The sequence below is a fragment of the Cyprinus carpio genome, chromosome B24 (assembly GCF_018340385.1).
Source record: "Cyprinus carpio isolate SPL01 chromosome B24, ASM1834038v1, whole genome shotgun sequence".
NCBI lineage: Eukaryota > Metazoa > Chordata > Actinopteri > Cypriniformes > Cyprinidae > Cyprinus > Cyprinus carpio.
In genome coordinates, this window is record NC_056620.1 from 23,529,353 (window position 1) to 23,549,975 (window position 20,623).

Consider the following 20,623-nt stretch of genomic DNA (forward strand, 5'->3'; position numbering starts at 1 on the left):
CATTCTCAAGCCGCCCGGCACAATGCACTGGATAGCTGGCCAATCACAGCACACCTCGCTTTTCAGAGTGATAAGCCTTGTGAAAATCGACGCGTTTCAGAAGGCAGGGCATAGAGGAGAAACAGTAATGTACAGTATGTGTAAAATAATGTGTTTTTTAAACCTTAACCCACATAAACACATTTCATTACACCAAATACACAAAATAATGTTTTTTTAGGAGCATCATATGACCCCTTTAAGGTTATTATATGTCTCTTCTTGTCTATCTATGAGTCTCTACAGCACACCAAGTCTGCATTTATTTGATAAAAATACAGTAAAATTAATGAAATAAAATGAGTCAATTAAAATTAGTAAAAGTAATATTTTAAGATAAACTATTTATCATATAAGATATCTTATATTATAATATATTATAATACAAGAATAACTGTTTTCTATTTGAAAACATTTTCATCAATATATTTACAGAGTCATTATAGTTAGCTAAAACTTGTCACGTCTCAGCTGCTTCTCCAGAGTCTTGTCGCATCACAGTGGATCTTCCAGAGTCTCATCACGTCTCAGCTGATCTTCCAGAGTCTCGTCACCTTACAGTGGATTGTCCAGAGTCTCGTCATTTCTCAGCTGGTTGTCCAGAGTCTCGTCACCTCACAGTGAATCATCCAGAGTCTCGTCACATCTCAGCTGATCTTCCAGAGTCTCGTCACATCACAGTGGATCGTCCAGAGTCTCGTTGCATCTCATCTGCTTGTCCAGAGTCTCGTCACCTCACAGTGGATCTTCCAGAGTCTCGTCACATCTCAGTTGATATTCCAGAGTCTCGTCACATCACAGTGTATCGTCCAGAGTCTTGTCACGTCTCAGCTGTTTGTCCAGAGTCTCGTCGCATCACAGTGGATATTCCAGAGTCTCGTCACATCACAGTGTATCGTCCAGAGTCTCGTCACATCTCAGCTGTTTGTCCAGAGTCTCGTCGCATCACAGTGGATGTTCCAGAGTCTCGTCACATCACAGTGTATCGTCCAGAGTCTTGTCACGTCTCAGCTGTTTGTCCAGAGTCTCGTCGCATCACAGTTGATATTCCAGAGTCTCGTCACATCACAGTGTATCGTCCAGAGTCTTGTCACGTCTCAGCTGTTTGTCCAGAGTCTCGTCGCATCACAGTTGATATTCCAGAGTCTCGTCACATCACAGTGTATTGTCCAGAGTCTCGTCACGTCTCAGCTGTTTGTCCAGAGTCTTGTCGCATCTCAGCTGATCTTCCAGAGTCTCATCATGTCTCAGCTGATCTTCCAGAGTCTCGTCACATCACAGTGTATCGTCCAGAGTCTTGTCACGTCTCAACTGTTTGTCCAGAGTCTCGTCGCATCACAGTTGATATTCCAGAGTCTCGTCACATCACAGTGTATCGTCCAGAGTCTCGTCACGTCTCAGCTGTTTGTCCAGAGTCTTGTCGCATCTCAGCTGATCTTCCAGAGTCTCATCATGTCTCAGCTGATCTTCCAGAGTCTCGTTGCATCTCAGCTGATCTTCCAGAGTCTTGTCGCATCTTAGCTGATCTTCCAGAGTCTCGTTGCGTCTCAGCTGATCTTCCAGTCTCGTCATGTCTCAGCTGATCTTCCAGAGTCTCGTCACGTCTCAGCTGCTTGTCCAGAGTCTCGTCACGTCTCAGCTGATCTTCCAGAGTCTCGTCACGTCTCAGCTGATCTTCTAGAGTCTCGTCACGTCTCAGCTGCTTGTCCACAGTCTCGCCGCGTCTCAGCTGATCTTCCAGAGTCTCGTCACGTCTCAGCTGCTTGTCCACAGTCTCGTCACGTCTCAGCTGATCTTCCAGAGTCTCGTCACGTCTCAGCTGATCTTCCAGAGTCTCGTCACGTCTCAGCTGCTTGTCCAGAGTCTCGCCGCGTCTCAGCTGATCTTCCAGAGTCTCGCCGCGTCTCAGCTTATCTTCCAGAGTCTCGTCACGTCTCAGGTGATCTTCCAGAGTCTCGTCACGTCACAGCTGATCTTCCAGAGTCTCGTCACGTCTCAGCTGCTTGTCCAGAGTCACGTCACTTCTCAGCTGATCTTCCAGAGTCTCGTCACGTCTCAGCTGCTTGTCCAGAGTCACGTCACTTCTCAGCTGATCTTCCAGAGTCTTGCCGCGTCTCAGCTGATCTTCCAGAGTCTCGCCGCGTCTCAGCTGATCTTCCAGAGTCTCGTTGCGTCTCAGCTTATCTTCCAGAGTCTCGTCACGTCTCAGCTGGTCTTCCAGAGTCTCGTCACGTCTCAGCTGCTTGTCCACAGTCTCGTCACGTCTCAGCTGATCTTCCAGAGTCTCGCCGCATCTCAGCTGATCTTCCAGAGTCTCGTCACATCTCAGCTGCTTCTCCAGAGTCACGTCACTTCTCAGCTGATCTTCCAGAGTCTCGTCACGTCTCAGCTGTTTGTCCACAGTTGATTGCTTCTGAGACTTAAAGTTTTTTTTTTTTTTTGACAAAATCTTCCAAAAATCTGAACATTAAGATGAACAAGTGAGCAGAAAACTCACACACAAATAAAGATGAATTCCATGGTTAACGATTAAATGCATGACAAAAAAATGCAGAACCTGATTTTACCAAGTGCGACATGTTCCTGGATCAGCATCTTTGTTAACTCTGGAACAACTTTGTGATTAACCAATCAGATTTAAAGAACCAGTTTATAGTTTTTGTGAAGTTTAGGCTTACAATCAGTGTTTGGTGCTTGTACATCAGTGTCATTCATCTATCATTTCCTCTGATTTTAAGGAATACTCATGGTTAATGTTAGGTTTAGGTATAGGGATATGGTCAAGATTTATTTTTGAATTAAAATGTTGTTCCAGGGTCAACATACTCAGCAAAATTAGGACTTGCGACAAAAAACACTGACAGAAGAACACAAAACGCTAGGGCCAGAGCTATAGAATGTGAATAATGTAAATGATTTATTGACTTTGAACATTTGAATTGAATAGTAATTTCACTGAAACACATAAAAAGTACAGAAACACATCTGATCTTACTGTCTATATGAGGATTTATTACATTTATTCTGTGTTGTTATTTCAGAGACATGTTATTTCAGAGACAGAAGTTCAGCTGCAGTATTAATGTAAACGAGAATAAAGAAGAGACTCTATAACATCTCTGTTACTGATTTATCATGCAGCTCAAAGCATTATGGGCAGAATCCCTCATCAGTTCTATTCTGATTCATCAACAGCTCCACTCTTGATCCCCTAGAAACATAAAACCCAGGATAGAGTGGCTGAGTGAATGTGGTCTGGACTGTGTGGATGAGGCTCATTGTGTCAGAGACGCTGTAGAAGGACAGAGTTCCTGCACTGTGATCCACAAACACTCCTATTCTACTGCTGATGGGCTTTACAGGGAGATCAGTCACCACATTATTGTGTCTGAATAAGTATCTGGGGGGATTGCAGTGCAAACTCCAGGACTGATCATTATTTCCAAACAAACATGCCTTACTCTGTCCCTTCCTGCTGATGCTCTTATATGACACTGATATACGCACACCATGTTCACCTCCTCTCCACTCCAGCTCCCAGTAACAGCGTCCACACACACTCTCTCTACACAACACCTGGAATGTGCAATCAAATCTTTCTGGATGATCAGGATATGACTGATCTGTTTTAGTTCCAGTAATCACTCTGTTGCTCTCAGACAGACGGAGACGTTTATGTGCTGTGTTCAGATCCAGAGTGAGCTGATGGGAATCTAATGGAGATAAAACAAATCAAAATCAGGAATCAGGAAATCAGGAAATCAGGAATATTGAATCTGTTTGATCTTTTTATGTAGCTGAACTCTTCATGTTCAGTGCATCACTACAGGGCTCCAGACTGTGACTAAAACTGTGAACAAAAATATTAATTTGTTTTTGCTGAGGTCGCCACTATGTGCCGCCACCACATTACATGTTATGACTTAAGAATCTGATGGCACACCTGTAAAACGCAGCTCCAGCAAATTTATAATGAAAAACAAACAATAAATACAGTTATGGCACTCTTCAATATGGCATGAGCGATCTCTTTGAATTTTCCAAGATGGCTTAAGACTCTTAAGACTCTCGTCACCTTAAGACTCTTTTTCTTTTCTTCTTCTTCTTCTGTTGTTATGTTGCACATTACCAACATATTAGTGCACTGCTGCATCTCACTGGTTTATTAATGGCATTAGTTCCTTTGTGGCTACTTGAGTATTTTAATTAAGTATCACTCAAAAAAGTAAGTAAATTGTTTTATTTACCTTGAAAGTAGCTGTTACTTAATAAAACCTAGTAAGTATAACAACTAAGTAAAGATAACTAAATATATCTAAGTGAAACAGACCTTTAATCCAACAAACTAGATGCTCTTAAGTACTGTTTACTAAAGTTGTTTAGTTTAACTACTGCATCCACCTGAAAGTACACATAACACAGTGTAATTAAGTAAATTCAACAAATTTGTAAAAATCAGTTATGTTTACTCGCTTTTTTTAAAAGTAGATTCAGTGAAATGCGGATTAACACAAGAAAGATAAGACATTAACACATAACAGTGTAACTGAAATGTTAAAGTGTTAAAAAAAATAAAATAAAACATGTTTATTCTGTGGCACTTAAAAAAATAATAATTTGGCACCTATTTTTTTTTCCTAAAGGAGCCAATGGCCCCTTGCTTGATTTTTTTGTCTGGAGCCCTGCATCAGTTTCTCAGTACAGATGACCAGATATCCTGTGCAAATCATCATTTATTTAATCAATTATAAAACTCTTCTTTCACCTTCTACAGGAAGAACCTGAACACACTCAGTGAATTTTCTGCTTGTTTTCTTACTGACTTACATTGTAGGATGTCGTTCCTGATCCTGGTGAATGTGACTGTGGAAATCAACAGATATGAACAGTGTGATTCTCATGATCATGCATACATTCCTTAGACATTTCTAATATGAAGTGCTCCATGATATGAGATGATGATGGACTCTAAAACTTTACCTCTGTTTGAGATCTTCTTGAGATCCTCTTTGCAGGAATTCTCCAGTTTTTGTCTCATCTGACAGACAGATTCTGTCAGGTCATCAAAAGAGAAGAGAGAACTGAAGGGATCATCATTTATGTCTGTAGATTCAGAAGGTACTAAGAGAGACTGGAAACTCTACAGAAAACAAAAAAATACATCAGCTCCACGCTTCACCCAATAACCTGCAGTGACATCAGATTTGTGCGGCTCTTGTTGACTTGACTGATCACAACCCATCTCAATCCAGCACTTTCACAGCATAAACTTCATTCTTCTCATATTCATTATATCACATTAGAGCTACAGTTTCTAGTATTTGCCACTTAATTATGTAAACTTTCTAGGAAATAGTTTGGATGATAAAACATCTGCTAAGAACATAAATGTCCATCTAACAGCTCAAGAACATTGACGGAGTCTTATTTTAGGGTTGTTTAGATTTGCTCAAAAAAAAAGCAGCTCAAAGGCTATGATCAAATTGATCATTATTTAGAACTTTACAGCAGTTAGTGACACTGAAACTTCACAAACATGGGGCTGTATATTAGCAATGAGTCTCATCAGGATTTCAGTCAAAAATGCAAGGTGCGGCAAATAATGTGGTGTTTGATTTTGCATTAAATTTTGCAATCGCAGAATCGTGAAATCCTGGTGTGACTGAACAATGCTTCAGCACCTTGAAAGCAAACAGGACCTGACCTTGTCTTAAAGGCATAGTTTACCCAAAATGTTTTGTTAATTTACTCACCCTCAGGCTATTCAAGATGTAAGTGACTTTTTTTCAGTAGAACAGTAAAGAAGATTTTAAGCTGAAACCGTGGTCCTTGGTGATTCATAAAATAGTCAGTAGCTTTCTGTCTTTGAGAATAAAAAATGTATATCAAGGAACATAAAATTAATACCTGTGAACTCATTCAGTGCTTCAGTTTCTCCAACAGTCACTGAACTGAGGAAACAGTAAGACTCAGACCAAATACAGATGAGCCACTGATATATGCGCATGTGTGAACCAAACACTTGAATGAAGGGAAGTAATGTTTTTATGGTTTCTCATTGTTTATGCAAAAAGGATGAACTAGTGAACTGAATCGGTTCATTTAAAACAACTGTCTTAAAAAAGAATTGGATTTCCACATTGCCTGGGGGTCTGGATTACCAGTGATTATGTTGTAAAAAAAAAATCAGTTTTTTGTACAGACAGATCATTTTGCTTCATAAGTCCTTAATATATTGTCAAGAGTCACAGGTATTTATTTTGTGTTTCCTGATTTCCTTTATTTTTATTATCAAAAACGTGCAGCCCCTGACTTGCATTATATCTGTCAAGATCTCCAGCTGGAGTGCCCATGAGCTCCTCTAGAGGGCACTCTATCCCTTACCTTCACCTTCTCACCCCAACCCCTACTCCATTGTCACGCCGCCCGTAAAAGAAGACTCAGCCATACCCGGATTCAGCAGCTATTTGATTGTTTCCAGGCCAATCATTGACTCAGCAATCATGTTAGTTTGCCTCCATCAGGGAATGCATTCCCTCGAGGACCACATTCAAGACTTTCTGGACATTGCATATCTATCTGATCTCCCGAAGTTTGCACTCATTCACTTTTTCTGTAAATGGACTTAATGAACCATTGAAGTTGATACTCATTCGAGATGGTCCTCTCAAGGCTCGCTTTGTCAGTTTCTGGATCCCTCACTGTCGGAGCTGTCAAGGAGTATGTTTCCCCTAAACACTTTTTTGGGGGGGTTGGGGAGCAGGTGCCTGGCTCATCAAAATCACCACCATGTCCAGTTATTATGCACCTTCCTCTCTTGTGGTCCCAGTTCACAACCAATCCAGAGCCTCATCCAGCTGTCATGGATGTCCTGCCACAGTCTCCAGCCCTCATGGCCAAAGACATTTGGGGCTGATTTCCAGTTTGGTGGACCCACTGCTGGTTTCAGCCAGAGCAGCTGGCATTCCAAGGGCCTCAGTATTGACTGTCATAGAGGCTGTTCCCCCTATCCTCTGTACTCCCTTTAATGGACAACCTGTGTGTTTGGGCTACATACTGCATTGAATCCACTGAATCTGCTTCAGAACCTGTGTCGGTCTGGTCCAATGGCCGCTGCAGTCCATGAGTCTGCTCCAGCTCCTCCTGAGTCGAAGGAGTCTACTTCAGCTCCTCTCTGGGCGGTGGCGCCCACTTCTAAACTCTCAGTCTGTCCTGTCCCGGACAAGGAGGCCCTCTCTGATCTCTTCGCCTGTCCTGGCCAAGGAGGCTGTCTCTGATCTCTCAGCGTGTCCTGTCCCGGACAAGGAGGCCATCTCTGATCTCTCAGCGTGTCCTGTCCCGGACAAGGAGGCCATCTCTGTGTTTTTCACCTGTCCTGATTGGGACAAGGAGGCCATCTCTGTGTTTTTCGCCTGTCCTATCCTGGAAAAGGAGGTCATCTCTGAGCTCTTTGTCTGTCCTGTCCCAGACAAGGAGGCCGTATCTGAGCTGTTTGCTTGTCCTGTTCCGGACAAGGAGACCATCTCTGAGCTCTTCGCCTGTCCTGTCCCGGACAAGGAGGCCATCTCTGATCTCTCAGCCTGTCCTGTCAAGGCCAAAGATGCCATCTCTGAACTGTATGCCTTTCCTGTTATGGCTGCATAGTGGTCCTCGGCACCATCAGCTCCACCGTGGGGATCTTCGGTTCCATCTGCTCAGCAGTGGTGATCCTCAGCTCTGCCCTGGTGCTCCTCAGATGCACCAGGCCCGTCCTTTTGGTCCTTAGCTCTGCTCTGGTGGTCTTCGGCTCCACCTGCTCAGCCGACTCTGACTCAGTCTCCAGGTCCTCCAACTCCACAGGGACCTCACCCTCCAGACGTCCCCCTGTTCCGCATCAACGCCACCTCCCTCCTGGACTTCTGTGACCCTTTGGGGAATGTCTGGAAGCCGCTTCTTAAGGGGGGACGGCTCTGTCATGATTTCCAGCTGGAGTGCTCATAAGCTCCTCTAGAGGATTCTCCATCACTTACCTTCACCTTCTCACCTCGGACTCCATTTTCCAGAAGCCCCTGCCTAGGAACTGATTATGGACACATCTTTTTCCCATTAGGAGGACTATTTAAGTTGCACACTCACACATTGCTAAGTTTTGTTTAGCTATTCATGGACATTTCTAAGAATTTCCTTGTTTCCTTGCCTTTGTGTTTTTGTCTTTGAATTGTTCCCTGGTTTGTGATGGTTTACTGCCTACCCTGACCAACACCAGTTATTTGGATATCTCTATTATTTTGCCCTGAGACATAGTTGCTTGCTGGTGTTTGACCCTGCCTATTTTGACTACACTCTTTAATAAAGCTTGCACTAGGGTCCCCTACTCTGTTGTCATGCTGCCTATAACAATATCACCAAGGAACACAGTTTCAGCTAAAAACTTCAAATCCATGTGGGACTGATTGCTAATATGCAGTATCACTTCATGTTTGGGGTCTTCATGGTCAGATTTATCATGCAGGCAAATTAAAATCAATTTTATCTGCTTTGAAGATCACCTGATCCAATTTGAAAAAGTAAATAAAAAAATTAGTGAAGTTTTGAATTGTTGTAGCGCTAGTGGTGTTTGACAGCTAAATACAATACATTTGTAAGTGGTGCCTCTTTCAAAAGAAGATGATCAGATGATAGTCTGATGATCATGAAATAAGACACTCATTAAATGTTTCTCTGTGAGTCTCGTGTCACAGCAGGATCCACTATGATCATGTTCTATGATCCTCTCACTGTCCTGTGTTACCTGCAGGAACTGGATGTGATCCTGTGTGTGTGAAAGCTGCTCCAGCTCAGCGTCTCTCCTCCTCAGATCATTGATCTCCTGCTCCAGTCGCTCCAGTTGTCCTTCAGCTCGACTTACTGCAGCCTTTTCCTGATCCCTGATATCAGGAATCAGGAGCCACATCAGCTTAAAGCACATTCTCTCAATTGAGCATTTGATCTCAGTAAAGATCTTCTCACTGTCCTCCACTGATGTCTGTGCAGAGCGCTGTTGGGACACACAATGATTCAGCTTCAGTGAGACTGAACTGAGACGGAGACAAACTTGTCTTCTTCTCCAGACTCACCTTATGAGACTCCACAGTTTCTCTCAGCTGCTGAAGATCTTTCTCTTCCTGCTGGATTCTCTGCTGGAACGCCTTCTGCGTCTCCTTCAGCTGCTTCTGCAGGACAAATGGATGACAGTCAATATTTAAAAAACTACTGGCACTTAATCATCATGTGAACAGATGAATCCAGTGAAAGTGGAACTGATCACAAAAGGCTGTAAAATCCATAAAGGATGATTAATTGTTTACCACTATTGTACATTAATTTACATGAAGATTAAAGCTTGGTTCACACTACAAGTGTAAGCGATAGTTTTAAATACCTGTTTCTCTGTCCTCTGTGCTGCAGCTGATACAGTGTCATGGTTTTTATGTTCATATTTTGTACATAGTTCACAAATGCATTGTTGGTCAGTAATACAGTACATTTCCAGATGTTTCTCATGTTTCTGGCAGATCATCTCCTGCAGTCGTCCAGTGGCATCAATCACTTTGTGTGGCTTACGTGAATGAAATTCCTCATGACGGTCAAAATGATGTTGACAGTAAGATTCCTGACACATCAGGCAAGACTTGACGGCTTTGTAATTTCTTCCAGTACAGACGTCACACTGCACATCTCCAGCGTAACAGTCAGCTGGACATGTCAGCTCATCCTGAGAAAATCTGGCTTCTGCCATTTTACTGCAATAATACAGAGACACAAACACACAACACCTCAATCACACTTTCATAGTTTATTTATATTTATATTATTATATTATATTATATTATTATAGTTTCATACTGTACCAGGAATAATTGTAAGAATAGTTAACTATCAACTGATACACTTGAAATAATCAAAAATCTATCTTATAAATAAAAATGTACTTTTTAAACTATTGTTCTTTCTGAAAATACTTATTTCCTTAATTTTACATACTCAGTATATACATATCTGTCTCACATCTATATCGGTTCCATTGTTCTCCAATTATAAACAAATTTCAGGCATGAATAAACAATTAATTTTAGAATAAACACTCATTTACACATTAAACATCAAAGTCTAACTTGTTAACTTACAATTTCCACGTGCATCTGGTGCTTTCCGTGCACAAAATGGAGTCGCTACACTCCCTCTTAACAATGCTCTGTACTGTGCATCAGTTGACTCATTCAAACACATAAAGCATTTAAAATAGCCACTATGGAAAGTGAAACATTATGCATTAACCTATTGTACACTTTTTACAAGCATTATCCCTCATACCTGAAAAGGGGGTAAATATTAATGAGACGAAACTCCAGCGGTGTTCTCTCTACATTCTCTCTACTGAAACTTCATGCAGACTGAGAAAACCCGTGAAAGTTCCCCATAGTGTATCGTCAGGCAAAACTAATCAATCACCAACATACCTTAGTTTAACTTATAGATCACAGATCCACAAGAAACCATGAAAACTAACTTTCCATTTGCATTATTTAAACAAACAATTTTAAAAGCCTTATAACCATCCCTTATTTGTTTCACACTAATTTTGTAGTGCCAGAGTTTTTGTAACTGTCCAGCATTTTAATAGAGAACAAGCATAGTTCTCAATGTCTGCCTGCATATACAGCCAAAAGAAACGTTCACGGTTGAGTGAGAGTGTGCGATCTGTACCTTGATGGCCCATTTCATTGTGACGCTCTCGCAAGATAGTTTCATTATGTTTCTCCCGCAGGACGGAGACTGGGTGCGGGTGGAAGTGGCTAGGCAAAGGATACCCTCCTTGATGGCGAGTGTTCCCCAATCGTGAAACAGGCATTTTGTTTTTAGGCTGACTGTTTTGAGCTGTTTCACTTTTGGTTTTGTACCAGACAGTTTGCATTCATATACAGGACATGATTCATGGTCATTCATTTGAGCCCCTTTGATTTCATTTACAGACAATGAAGATATTGTTGGAACTGCTGGACATGTCTCAATAGATGAACAGTTGGTCGAGACTGACCATGGGATGCTGGGTCCTTCTTGAGTTTCTACAGCCAGAATTGTTGCACCTATTACATCTGATGACAACTACTCATAAGCAATCACACAAAGTTTCTAATAATAATAATAATTATTATTATAATAATAAGCAAATAATACCAAAATAATGATATAATACTGCATGTAAGCCTTGAGCAGATGCATCTGTATGCAGTATAAAAGGTTGTGAAAAGTCCGGGAAAGCTAATAAAGGGGTCTGGAACAAACAGTTGTTCGAAGAGTGTTCTGATGTTGTTACGACCAGGTAATGGGCTTACTCGATAGAATACCAGTTCTTGTGCATTTTGTCTTTGACTGTCTCTGTTTATTTTCAGGTGAGCATTATCTTATGGAGTATTTTTCAGCAGGACTTACAAAGGGCTAACAATGTGAGAGAAATCTTTAATGTACTGCATGTAGTAGGTAAATAAACCAAGAATTCTCCTCAGCTCACAAGCATTCATTGGTTGTTTGTCTTTCAGGGATCTGACAGATAGATTAATGTGAGATTAACTTGACTTCCCTCTGCAGAGACTATTCTGCTCAGATAGCAGATCAGTTCTTCTGTCTTCAGGTCATCATATTTCTCACTGATTTCTGCTCGTTCTTAATAAGATACAGATAAAGTAGCACAGTAAAGATTACATTTATATGAATGCATTAGTGAGAGAGCAATTGCATGTGTGAACTGATTCTACCTGGCAGCATATCTCTACTAAGAGTGAAGCTGTGGGTTTTAGTTACTAAGAAATATATGCTAGAACTTTTCATTTTCTAAGCTATATTACTGAGAAATCACAGAACAGTGTTGACAATACATTTCTGCACTACTGATTCTGTGTGTGGGCAATCTGCGTGTCATGTAAGAGCTGCAGCAGCAGCGCATTAGATTAGAATGGTGATTATCTTACCTGTACAATAAGCTGTTTAAAATGTGCATTTTCCTGTTCAGTTTCGAGGATTCAGATGGTATAATTGCACGTCTTGTGGAGCGTATCGAAGTATGCATTTATTTGTCATTTTAACTGTTTGGAAATGGAGCGTAAATGAGGACTTAAAGATTTCTTATTCTGCTACACCCTCTATAGGACCAGCGACAAGTTGACATCAAGCTTAAAGCGTCATGGCAGAGTATTAAAGCAGACTAATCGACTAGTTGACTAGTCTGTGCATCACCTAGTGTTGACGTGACCATTATACGCAGCCTGGATGTGGCATACCCAACAGTGGTAGGGTTTGCTGGCACCTCAAACATACTACCATGGAAAACATTCATGACAAGCTGCACTGTATCAGTCGGAGTCTGGCCCATCAGAGTGATATTGTGATCAGTGTCATTGTATACCTCAATTGTGATATTTGTTAGAGTCCCTCTTTTAACTTTCTGTCACCATTATTTTACATAGTGCTTTTTACAATGCAGATTGTGTCAAAGCAGCTTTACAGTATTAAACAGGGGCGCATCTAGTTGTCCTGGGTTCCGCTGAAATTCAGTAATCATGTTATCCATAAAAAAGTAAGAGTAATACTTTATTTTAAGGTGTCTTTGTTACACGTTACATGTACTTACTATTATAATAACAATTATTTATGCATAATTACATGCAAGTAACCCTAGGCCAAAACCTAATCTAAACCCTAACCATACAGTAAGTACATGTAGTTAATTAAATAATACTCAGTACTTAAATGTGTAATTGCACTGTAAAAAGGACACCTTAAAGCTGCAGTCCGTAAGTTTTGCCTCTGTGTCACCATCTCTGTTTGGAACCTGCAATTGCAGTTATTTGCAGAATTATCATATTTGTGTAGGTTGTGCATCAGCACGGATCCTCAGTGCGGATGAATCTAATGTTTTTAGGAGTATCTACCGGTGTGGATATTGTACTTAGGAATCCCAGATTCTATGTCTTTGAAGCATGCCCCAAATAAGAATTTTCACATGATATTGTCATCTGAACAAGTAAGTAACAAGTCTGGCACTTTAGTTCTGACCAACTGAGAAAAAAAAAAACTACAATTAATCACACTACCAATGGTGATTAAATCTAATGATCGCTTAGCTCATATCACATCAAACAGTGCAAATTATTATTATTATTATACTTTGTTTTTTAAATGCTTAATGTTAACAACATCAGCATTGCGTGACTACATGTAAATAGTGTGTATTAGCGTTACTTGTAGGTTTTCATTGCTGTACAGTCTAATCTTAAATTGTCATACCATTCAAATTTCATATTCAAATTTCACAATTTCATCAAGAAATTGATCTTTTAACCCAAAAAGAAAAATTTTGTTCCTTAGAACTGGCTCTCTTGAAAATATAAATCTTGTGTAATCCCACGAATCTGGGATGCACATTTAAAACTTGAATATAATCTAATTTCAGTCACTTAAATGTGTTTCATTAACAAATAATCCTTTGTGGATTACAGTCTGCCATCAAAATGATATTAAAGAGTTAGTTCAACCAAAAATTTAAATTAGGCTGTATTTTACTCACCCCCATGGCATCCTAGGTGTATATGACTTTCTTCTTTCAGATGAATCCAGTTATATTATATTAAAAATTGTCTTTGATCTTTCAAGTTGTTTAATGCCACTCAGTGTTGCAAGCATCAGTCCAAAAGAAGTTAAATAAAAAGCGGCCATTCATAAAATAAAAGTGTCTCACACAGCTCCGGGGGGTGAACAAAGGCCTCCTGTAGCGAATCGATGCGTTTTTGTAAGAAAAATATCCATATTCAAAATGTAATGATCACTTTAATCTAGCTTGCGCTCACTGTTGAAAACAGAAGCAGTTCCTGTAGGATGACATATGAGTTCGGCTTTGTGCATGTGCCGCTCAGAAGTGATACACGCTGAAACGCAGAGGAGAGATCAAAACAAAACAACGGTCACTAATTAGAATTCCAAATCAAGGATTTGTAAAGAAGAATGTCAGAGGACTTTGATATAAGCCAAGAGGAGACTGGTTTTCCTTGTACGTCATCCTCCCGATCTGCTTCTGTGTGGAACTGTTCATGCAAGCTAGATTAAAGTGATTATTACATTTTGAAGATGGATTTTTTCCTACAAACGCATCGATTCGCCACAGGAGGCCTTTGTTCACCCCCTGGAGCCATGTGAGACACTTTTTATTTTTATGGATGGGCGCTTTTTATTTAACTTCTTTTGGATTGATGTATGCAACACCCATTACACAGCTTGAAAGATCAAAGACAATTTTTAATATAACTCCGACTGGATTCGTCAAAGAAGAAAGTCATTTACACCTATGATTACATTTTTTGTAAAACACATCCAAGTAATATCTTTAATTATTCTAGCTGCTGTGAGAAAAGGCTATAAATAATCTGCCACCTGCAGCATTCTCACAAGTAATATGTTATTCTTTTTGTTTACAGACATGACGTAATGACGCAAGGACTATTGGCGGCATGCTTGTATTTCCTGTGAAAACCTACCAGTACCACTCAAATTAGAAAACATTAAAAGCTTACTGTTGGTGAAAAGGTAAGAATATAGTTTTAAACAGTAATTGCTCAATAATTGATTTTGGATCATTTTTAACCAAAAAACATTACGGACTGCAGCTTTAATTACAAGTTCTTAATTTTTTAATCTGATTATGTAATCCAGACTACTTGTAATCAGGTACTACCCAGCACTGCTGATAGGTCAGCTGACCTGACACTCCAGACAGTGAAGCAACTACTGAACACACACACATAAACACAAACACACTCACACAAATAAAAATCTATATAAGGGAATTTATCACACATATTTATTCTGAAAGGTTATTTCAGTGAAAGAAGTTCTGCTGCAGTATTTTTGTCACGAGGAGAAAAAAAAAAAAAAACCTCTATAACATCTCACTGTTACTGATTAATTGTGCAGCTCAAAGCATTATGGGAAGAATCACTTGTCAGTCTATTCTGATTCATCAACACAGTTTCACTGATGATTCTTTATAAACACCAAACCCAGGATAGAGCGGCTGAGTGAATGTGGTCTGGACTGTGTGGATGAGGCTCATTGTGTCAGAGATGCTGTAGAAGGACAGAGTTCCTGCACTGTGATCCACAAACACTCCTATTCTACTGCTGATTGGCTTTACACGGAGAACAGTCACCATGTTATTGTGTGTGAATGAGTAACTGGAAGGAGAGCAGTCCAAACTCCAGGACTGATCATTACATCCAAACAAACATTCATTACTCCGCCCCTTCCTGCTGATTCTCTTATATGACACTGATATATACACACCATTATTCCCACTCCACTCCAGCTCCCAGTAACAGCGTCCACACACACACTCTCTACACAACACTTGATACCAATAATCAAATCTCTCTGGGTGATCAGGATACGGCTGGACTGTGTCAGTGACAGTAATCACTCTGTTACACTCAGACAGACGGAGCCGTTTATATGCTGTGTTCAGATCCAGAGTGAGCTGATGGGAATCTGATGGAGATAAAACACATCAGAATCAGGAATTATGAATCTGTTTCATGTAGCTGAGCTCTTCATGTTCAGTGTATCATAAGTGTCTCAGTACAGATGACCAGATATCCTGTGCAAATCATTTACATCATCGATTATGAAACTCTTCTTTTAATTTTTACAGGAAGAACATGAACACACTCAGTGAGTTTTCTGCTGGTTTTCTTACTGACTTACATTGTAGGAAGTCGTTCCTGATCCTGGAAACAATGTTGGTGAATGTGACTGTGGAAATCAACAGACGTGAACAGTGTGATTCTCATGATCCTGCATCCATTCCTAAGACATTTCTAATATGATGTTCTCCATGATATGAGATGATGATGGACTGGTTTCTGAGAGCAGATGAATCTCCAGGACTTTACCTCTGTCTGAGATCTTCTTGAGCTCCTCTTTGCAGGAATCCTCCAGTTTTTGTTTCAGCTGACGGACAGACTCTCTCAGGTCATCAAAAGAGAAGAGAGAACTGAAGAGATCATCATTTACATCTGTATATTCAGGAGGTGCTGAGAGAGACTGGAAACTCTACAAAAAACAAAAACAAAAAACACTCATTAGCTCCACACTTTACCCAATAACTTGCACAAACATCAGATTTGTGCGGCTCTTGTTGAATTGACTGATCATTAATAACTTACCTCAATTCAGCACTTTCACAGCATCAGCTTTATTCTTCTCATATTCATTATATCACATTAAAGCTACAGATTCTAGTATTTCCACATACTATGTGAACTTTCTAGAAAATAGTGTGGATGATAAAACATCTGCTAAGAGCATTGATGTCCTCATTGTAGAGTTGAATAGATTTAATCAGGAAAAGCAGCACAAAGGCTACGATTAGTTTGACTATTATTTACAACTTTAGAGCAGTTAAAGACACTGAAACTTCACAAACATGATGCTGTATATTAGCAGTCAGACTCATCAGGATTTCAGTCAAAAATGCAAGGTGCATTTATGCAGTGAAATAATGCAGTGTTTGAGTTTGCATTAAATTTTGCATAACATTTTGCAATTCTGAAATTCTGGAGTGAAATCATGGACCCAGCAATCAGGTTAGTTTGCCTCCATCAGGGAATGCATTCCCTCGAGGACCCGATTCAAGACTATCTGGACATTGCATATTTCTCTGATATCCCGGACTTTGCACTCATTGACTTTTTCTGTAAATGGACAAAATAAACCGTTGAAGTCGATACTCACTTGTGATGGTCTTCGAGGGTCACTTTGTCAGTTTCTGGGTTATGCCCTGCTGTTATGTGGTTCCTCCTTCATTGTGAGGGCTGTTGAGGATTATGTTTCCCCTAAACATTTTTTTGGGGGGGTGTGGGGCAGGACACAGCAAGCTCCGGTGGCCATGGAGCTTGGCTCTCATCAAGTTCACCACCATGTCAAGTTATTATGCTCGCCACTCTAGTGTTTTTAGCACCTTCTTGTCTTTTGCACCTGAGTCAGTTCATTACATGGCCGCTATCCCAGAACCTCATCTTGTCAGGCCACCCCTCCAGAGTCTCTTCCCAAGATGGCTGACATGCCAGAGCTTCCAGCCGTCATGGATGTCCCACCAGTCTTAGCTGTGATAGAAGCTGTTCCCCTATACTCAGTGCTCCCTGTAATTGCCATCCTGTGTGTTTGGGCTACACACTGCTCTACTACTCCTGAGCCTGCTCCAGTCCATGAATCCACTTCAGAACCTGCTGCGGTCTGTGGGTCTGATCCGGAGCCCACTCCAGTCCATGAGTCTGTTCCAGCTACTCCAGAGTCGAAGGCGTCTACTTCAGCTCCTCTCTGGGCATTGGCACCCACTTCCTAACTCTTAGCCTGTCCTCTCCCGGCCAAGAAGGCCATCTCGAAATTCTCAGTCTGTCCTGTTACGGCCAAGTAGGCCATCTCTGAACTCTCCGCCTATCCAGTCCTCAGCTCTGCCCTGTTGCTTTTCAGCTCCACCAGCTCTGCCCTTTTGGTCCTCAGCTCCGCTCTGTTGGTCTTCGGCTCCGCCTGCTTAGCAGACTCTGCTTCAGTCTCCAGGTCCTCCACCTCCACAGGGACCACGCCCTTCATCCCTCCCCCTGTTTCACCTCTGCTCCACTTTCCTCCTGGATTTCTGTGACCCTTTTGGGAGAGTCTGGAAGCCACTCCTTGGGGAGGGCTCTGTCACGATCTCCAGCTGGAGTGCCCATGAGCTCCTCTAGAGGAATCTCCATCCCTTACCTTCACCTTCTCATCTCGGACTCCATTTCCCAGAAACCCCAGCCTAGGAACTGATTATAGACACATCTGTTTCCCACTAGGAGTACTTTTCAAGTTGCACTCACACATTACTAAGTCTTGTTTAGCTCTTTAATAAAGCTTGAACTTGTATCCACTACTCTGGTGTCACGCAGGAACACCGTTATAATAATAATTTGAAAAAAAAAAAAAAAAAAAATCAAACAAATAATTTGCAGCACCTTGAATTTTATTCTGAAATTCTTGTGGGGACTGATTGCTAATATACAGCATCCCTTCATGTTTGCGATCTTCATTGTCAAATTAATCATGCAGGCAAATAAAAATCTGTTTTATCGGCTTTGGAGATCACCTGTTCCAATTTTTTTTTTTAAGTTGAAAAGTTAGTGAAGTTTTGATCTGTTGGTGGTGCTAGTGGTGTTTGACAGCTAAATATATCTTCCAGATGAAAGAGCTCAAAGAAATGATTCCTAAGAGATTTTCAGAACTGAAAGCCGTTTGTAAGCGGCACCTCTTTTCAAAAGAAGATGATCAGATGAGAGTCTGACTGATGATTAAATAATAAAACCCTCATGAAATGTTTCTCTGTGAAACTTCTGTCACAACAGGATCTGGCTCAAGTCCACTCTGATCCTGGTCTTCTAGATCTGTGTTACCTGCAGGAACTGGATGTGATCCTGTTTGTGTGAAAGCTGCTCCAGCTCAGCGTCTCTCCTCCTCAGATCATTGATCTTCTTCTCCATTCTCTCTAGTTGTATTTCAGCTCGACTCACTGCAGTCTTTTCCTGATCTCCGATATCAGGAATCAGGAGCCGCATCAGCTCAAAGCAGCTTCTCTCAATGGAGCAGTTGAGCTTAGTAAAGATCCTCTGCTCACTGTCCTCCACTGATGTCTGTGCAAAGAAATGTTAGGACACACAGTGATTCAGCTTCAGTGAGTCTGAACTGAGACGGAGACAAACTTCTCTTCTTCTCCAGACTCACCTTATGAGACTCCACAGACTCTCTCAGCTTCTGAAGATCTTTCTCTCTCTGCTGGATTCTCTGATGGAACATCTTCTGTGTCTCCTTCAGCTGCGTCTGCAGGACAAATGGATGATAGTAAATCTCACAGAAAACTACTGGCACTAAATCATCATGTAAACAGATGAATCCAGTAAAAGTCGAACTGATAACTAATAGCTGTAAACTCCAGAAAGGATGATTGATTGCTTACCACTATTGTACATGAATTAACATGAAGATTAAAGCTTGTTTCATAGTACAAGTGTAAGCACTAATTTTAAAAACCTGTTTCTCTGTCCTCTGTGCTGCAGCTGATTCAGTGTCATGGTTTTTATGTTCATATATTGTACACAGCTCACAAATGCATTGTTGGTCAGTAATACAGTACATCTCCAGAGGTTTCTCATGCAACCGGCAGATCATCTCCTGCAGTCGTCCAGTGGCATCAATCACTTTGTGTGGCTTACGTGAATGAAATTCCTCATGTAGGTCAAAATGAGTTTGACAGTAAGATTCCTGACAAACCAGACAGGACTTGACAGATTTGTATTTTCTTCCAGTACAGACGTCACACTGCACATCTCCAGCTCCAGCGTCACAGTCAGCAGAGAGTCTGGTCTTCTTCAGTTTCTCCACCAGTTCAGTCAGCATGGTGTTTCTAGCTAAAGCAGGTCTTGGACTGAAGGTCTGTCTGCACTGAGGGCAGCTGTAGACTCTCATTTGATCCTCCTGATCCCAGCAGCCTGTAATACAGCTCTTACAGTAACTGTGTCCACAGGGAATGGCCACGGGATCCTTCAAGAGATCCAGACACACTGGACACGTCAACTCATCCTGAGAAAATCTGGCTTCTGCCATTTTACTGCATGAATACAGAGACACAAACACACAACATCTCAGTCACACTTTTACTTTCTTTTTCCCTTAAGTTATGTGATTCCTGTTTCTGTGTTTGAGTGATGTGTGTAAAACTGGCATGTCTGCATGAAATATCTACTAGATATTTCTAATATCTACTAAACATTAAAAAGATAACTAATAACTACAACATAATTAATAATCAAACAAACTCCAAAAAAATACAAAACTACAAAAAAACAAGAATAAAATAATCAAAAAAACTGAAACCAGCCTTAAAAAGTGCAGTAATAACTGCATCCTAATTATTACAGAATTACTATATCATACAAATATTAAAAAAACTAAATAATACAAAAATACACAAAAACTATATAAACATCTACATATAAAAAATCAACTTGTACACTTGAAATAATCAAAACATTTTTCTATTGTAAATAAACATGTACTTTTTAAACCATTTTCTTTATTCCATTACTTAAATCTCATATATACATACTAAAAATTTCTCAATAAATATACATGTACTATATAACCATATATATATTACTCCATTATAAACACATTCCAGACACAAATAAATATATATATATATATATGTGTGGGTGTGTGTGTGTGTGTGAGCGTATGTATCTGTCTATTTCTCCTATATCATTTCCATTATTCTCCCATTATAAACACATTCCAGACACAAATAAACAGTTAATTTTAGAATAAACACTCATTTACACATTAAACATCAAAGTCTAACTTGTTAACTTACAATTTCCACGTGCATCTGGTGCTTTCCGTGCACAAAATGGAGTCGCTACACTCCCTCTTACCAATGCTCTTTACTGGGCATCAGTTTTAACTCATTCAAACACAAAGCATTTAAAATACCCACTATAAAAAG

At 40.5% G+C, this 20,623-nt stretch overlaps 1 protein-coding gene across 2 annotated transcripts; it reads right to left on the reverse strand.

Annotated features, from left to right (window-relative positions):
• Positions 1 to 2,930: 2,930 nt before the first annotated feature.
• On the reverse strand, positions 2,931 to 19,752 carry LOC109050065 (tripartite motif-containing protein 16-like). 2 transcript variants are annotated; one of them, XM_042751679.1, is made up of 7 exons: positions 10,372 to 10,469; positions 9,440 to 9,800; positions 9,135 to 9,230; positions 8,810 to 9,055; positions 5,020 to 5,179; positions 4,867 to 4,902; positions 2,931 to 3,752 (listed from the first exon to the last, which is right to left on the reverse strand). In XM_042751679.1, the coding sequence occupies exons 2-7, from the start codon at positions 9,794 to 9,796 to the stop codon at positions 3,190 to 3,192; spliced, it is 1,458 nt and encodes a 485-aa protein (XP_042607613.1). In that variant the 5' UTR covers positions 9,797 to 9,800; positions 10,372 to 10,469; the 3' UTR covers positions 2,931 to 3,189. The 2 variants fall into 2 exon arrangements, with proteins under 2 accessions (XP_042607613.1, XP_042607614.1); XM_042751680.1 differs by lacking the exons at positions 2,931 to 3,752; positions 4,867 to 4,902; positions 5,020 to 5,179; ... (2 more) ...; positions 9,440 to 9,800; positions 10,372 to 10,469 and adding exons at positions 14,887 to 15,591; positions 15,808 to 15,855; positions 15,996 to 16,155; ... (1 more) ...; positions 18,847 to 18,942; positions 19,153 to 19,752.
• Positions 19,753 to 20,623: the final 871 nt, after the last annotated feature.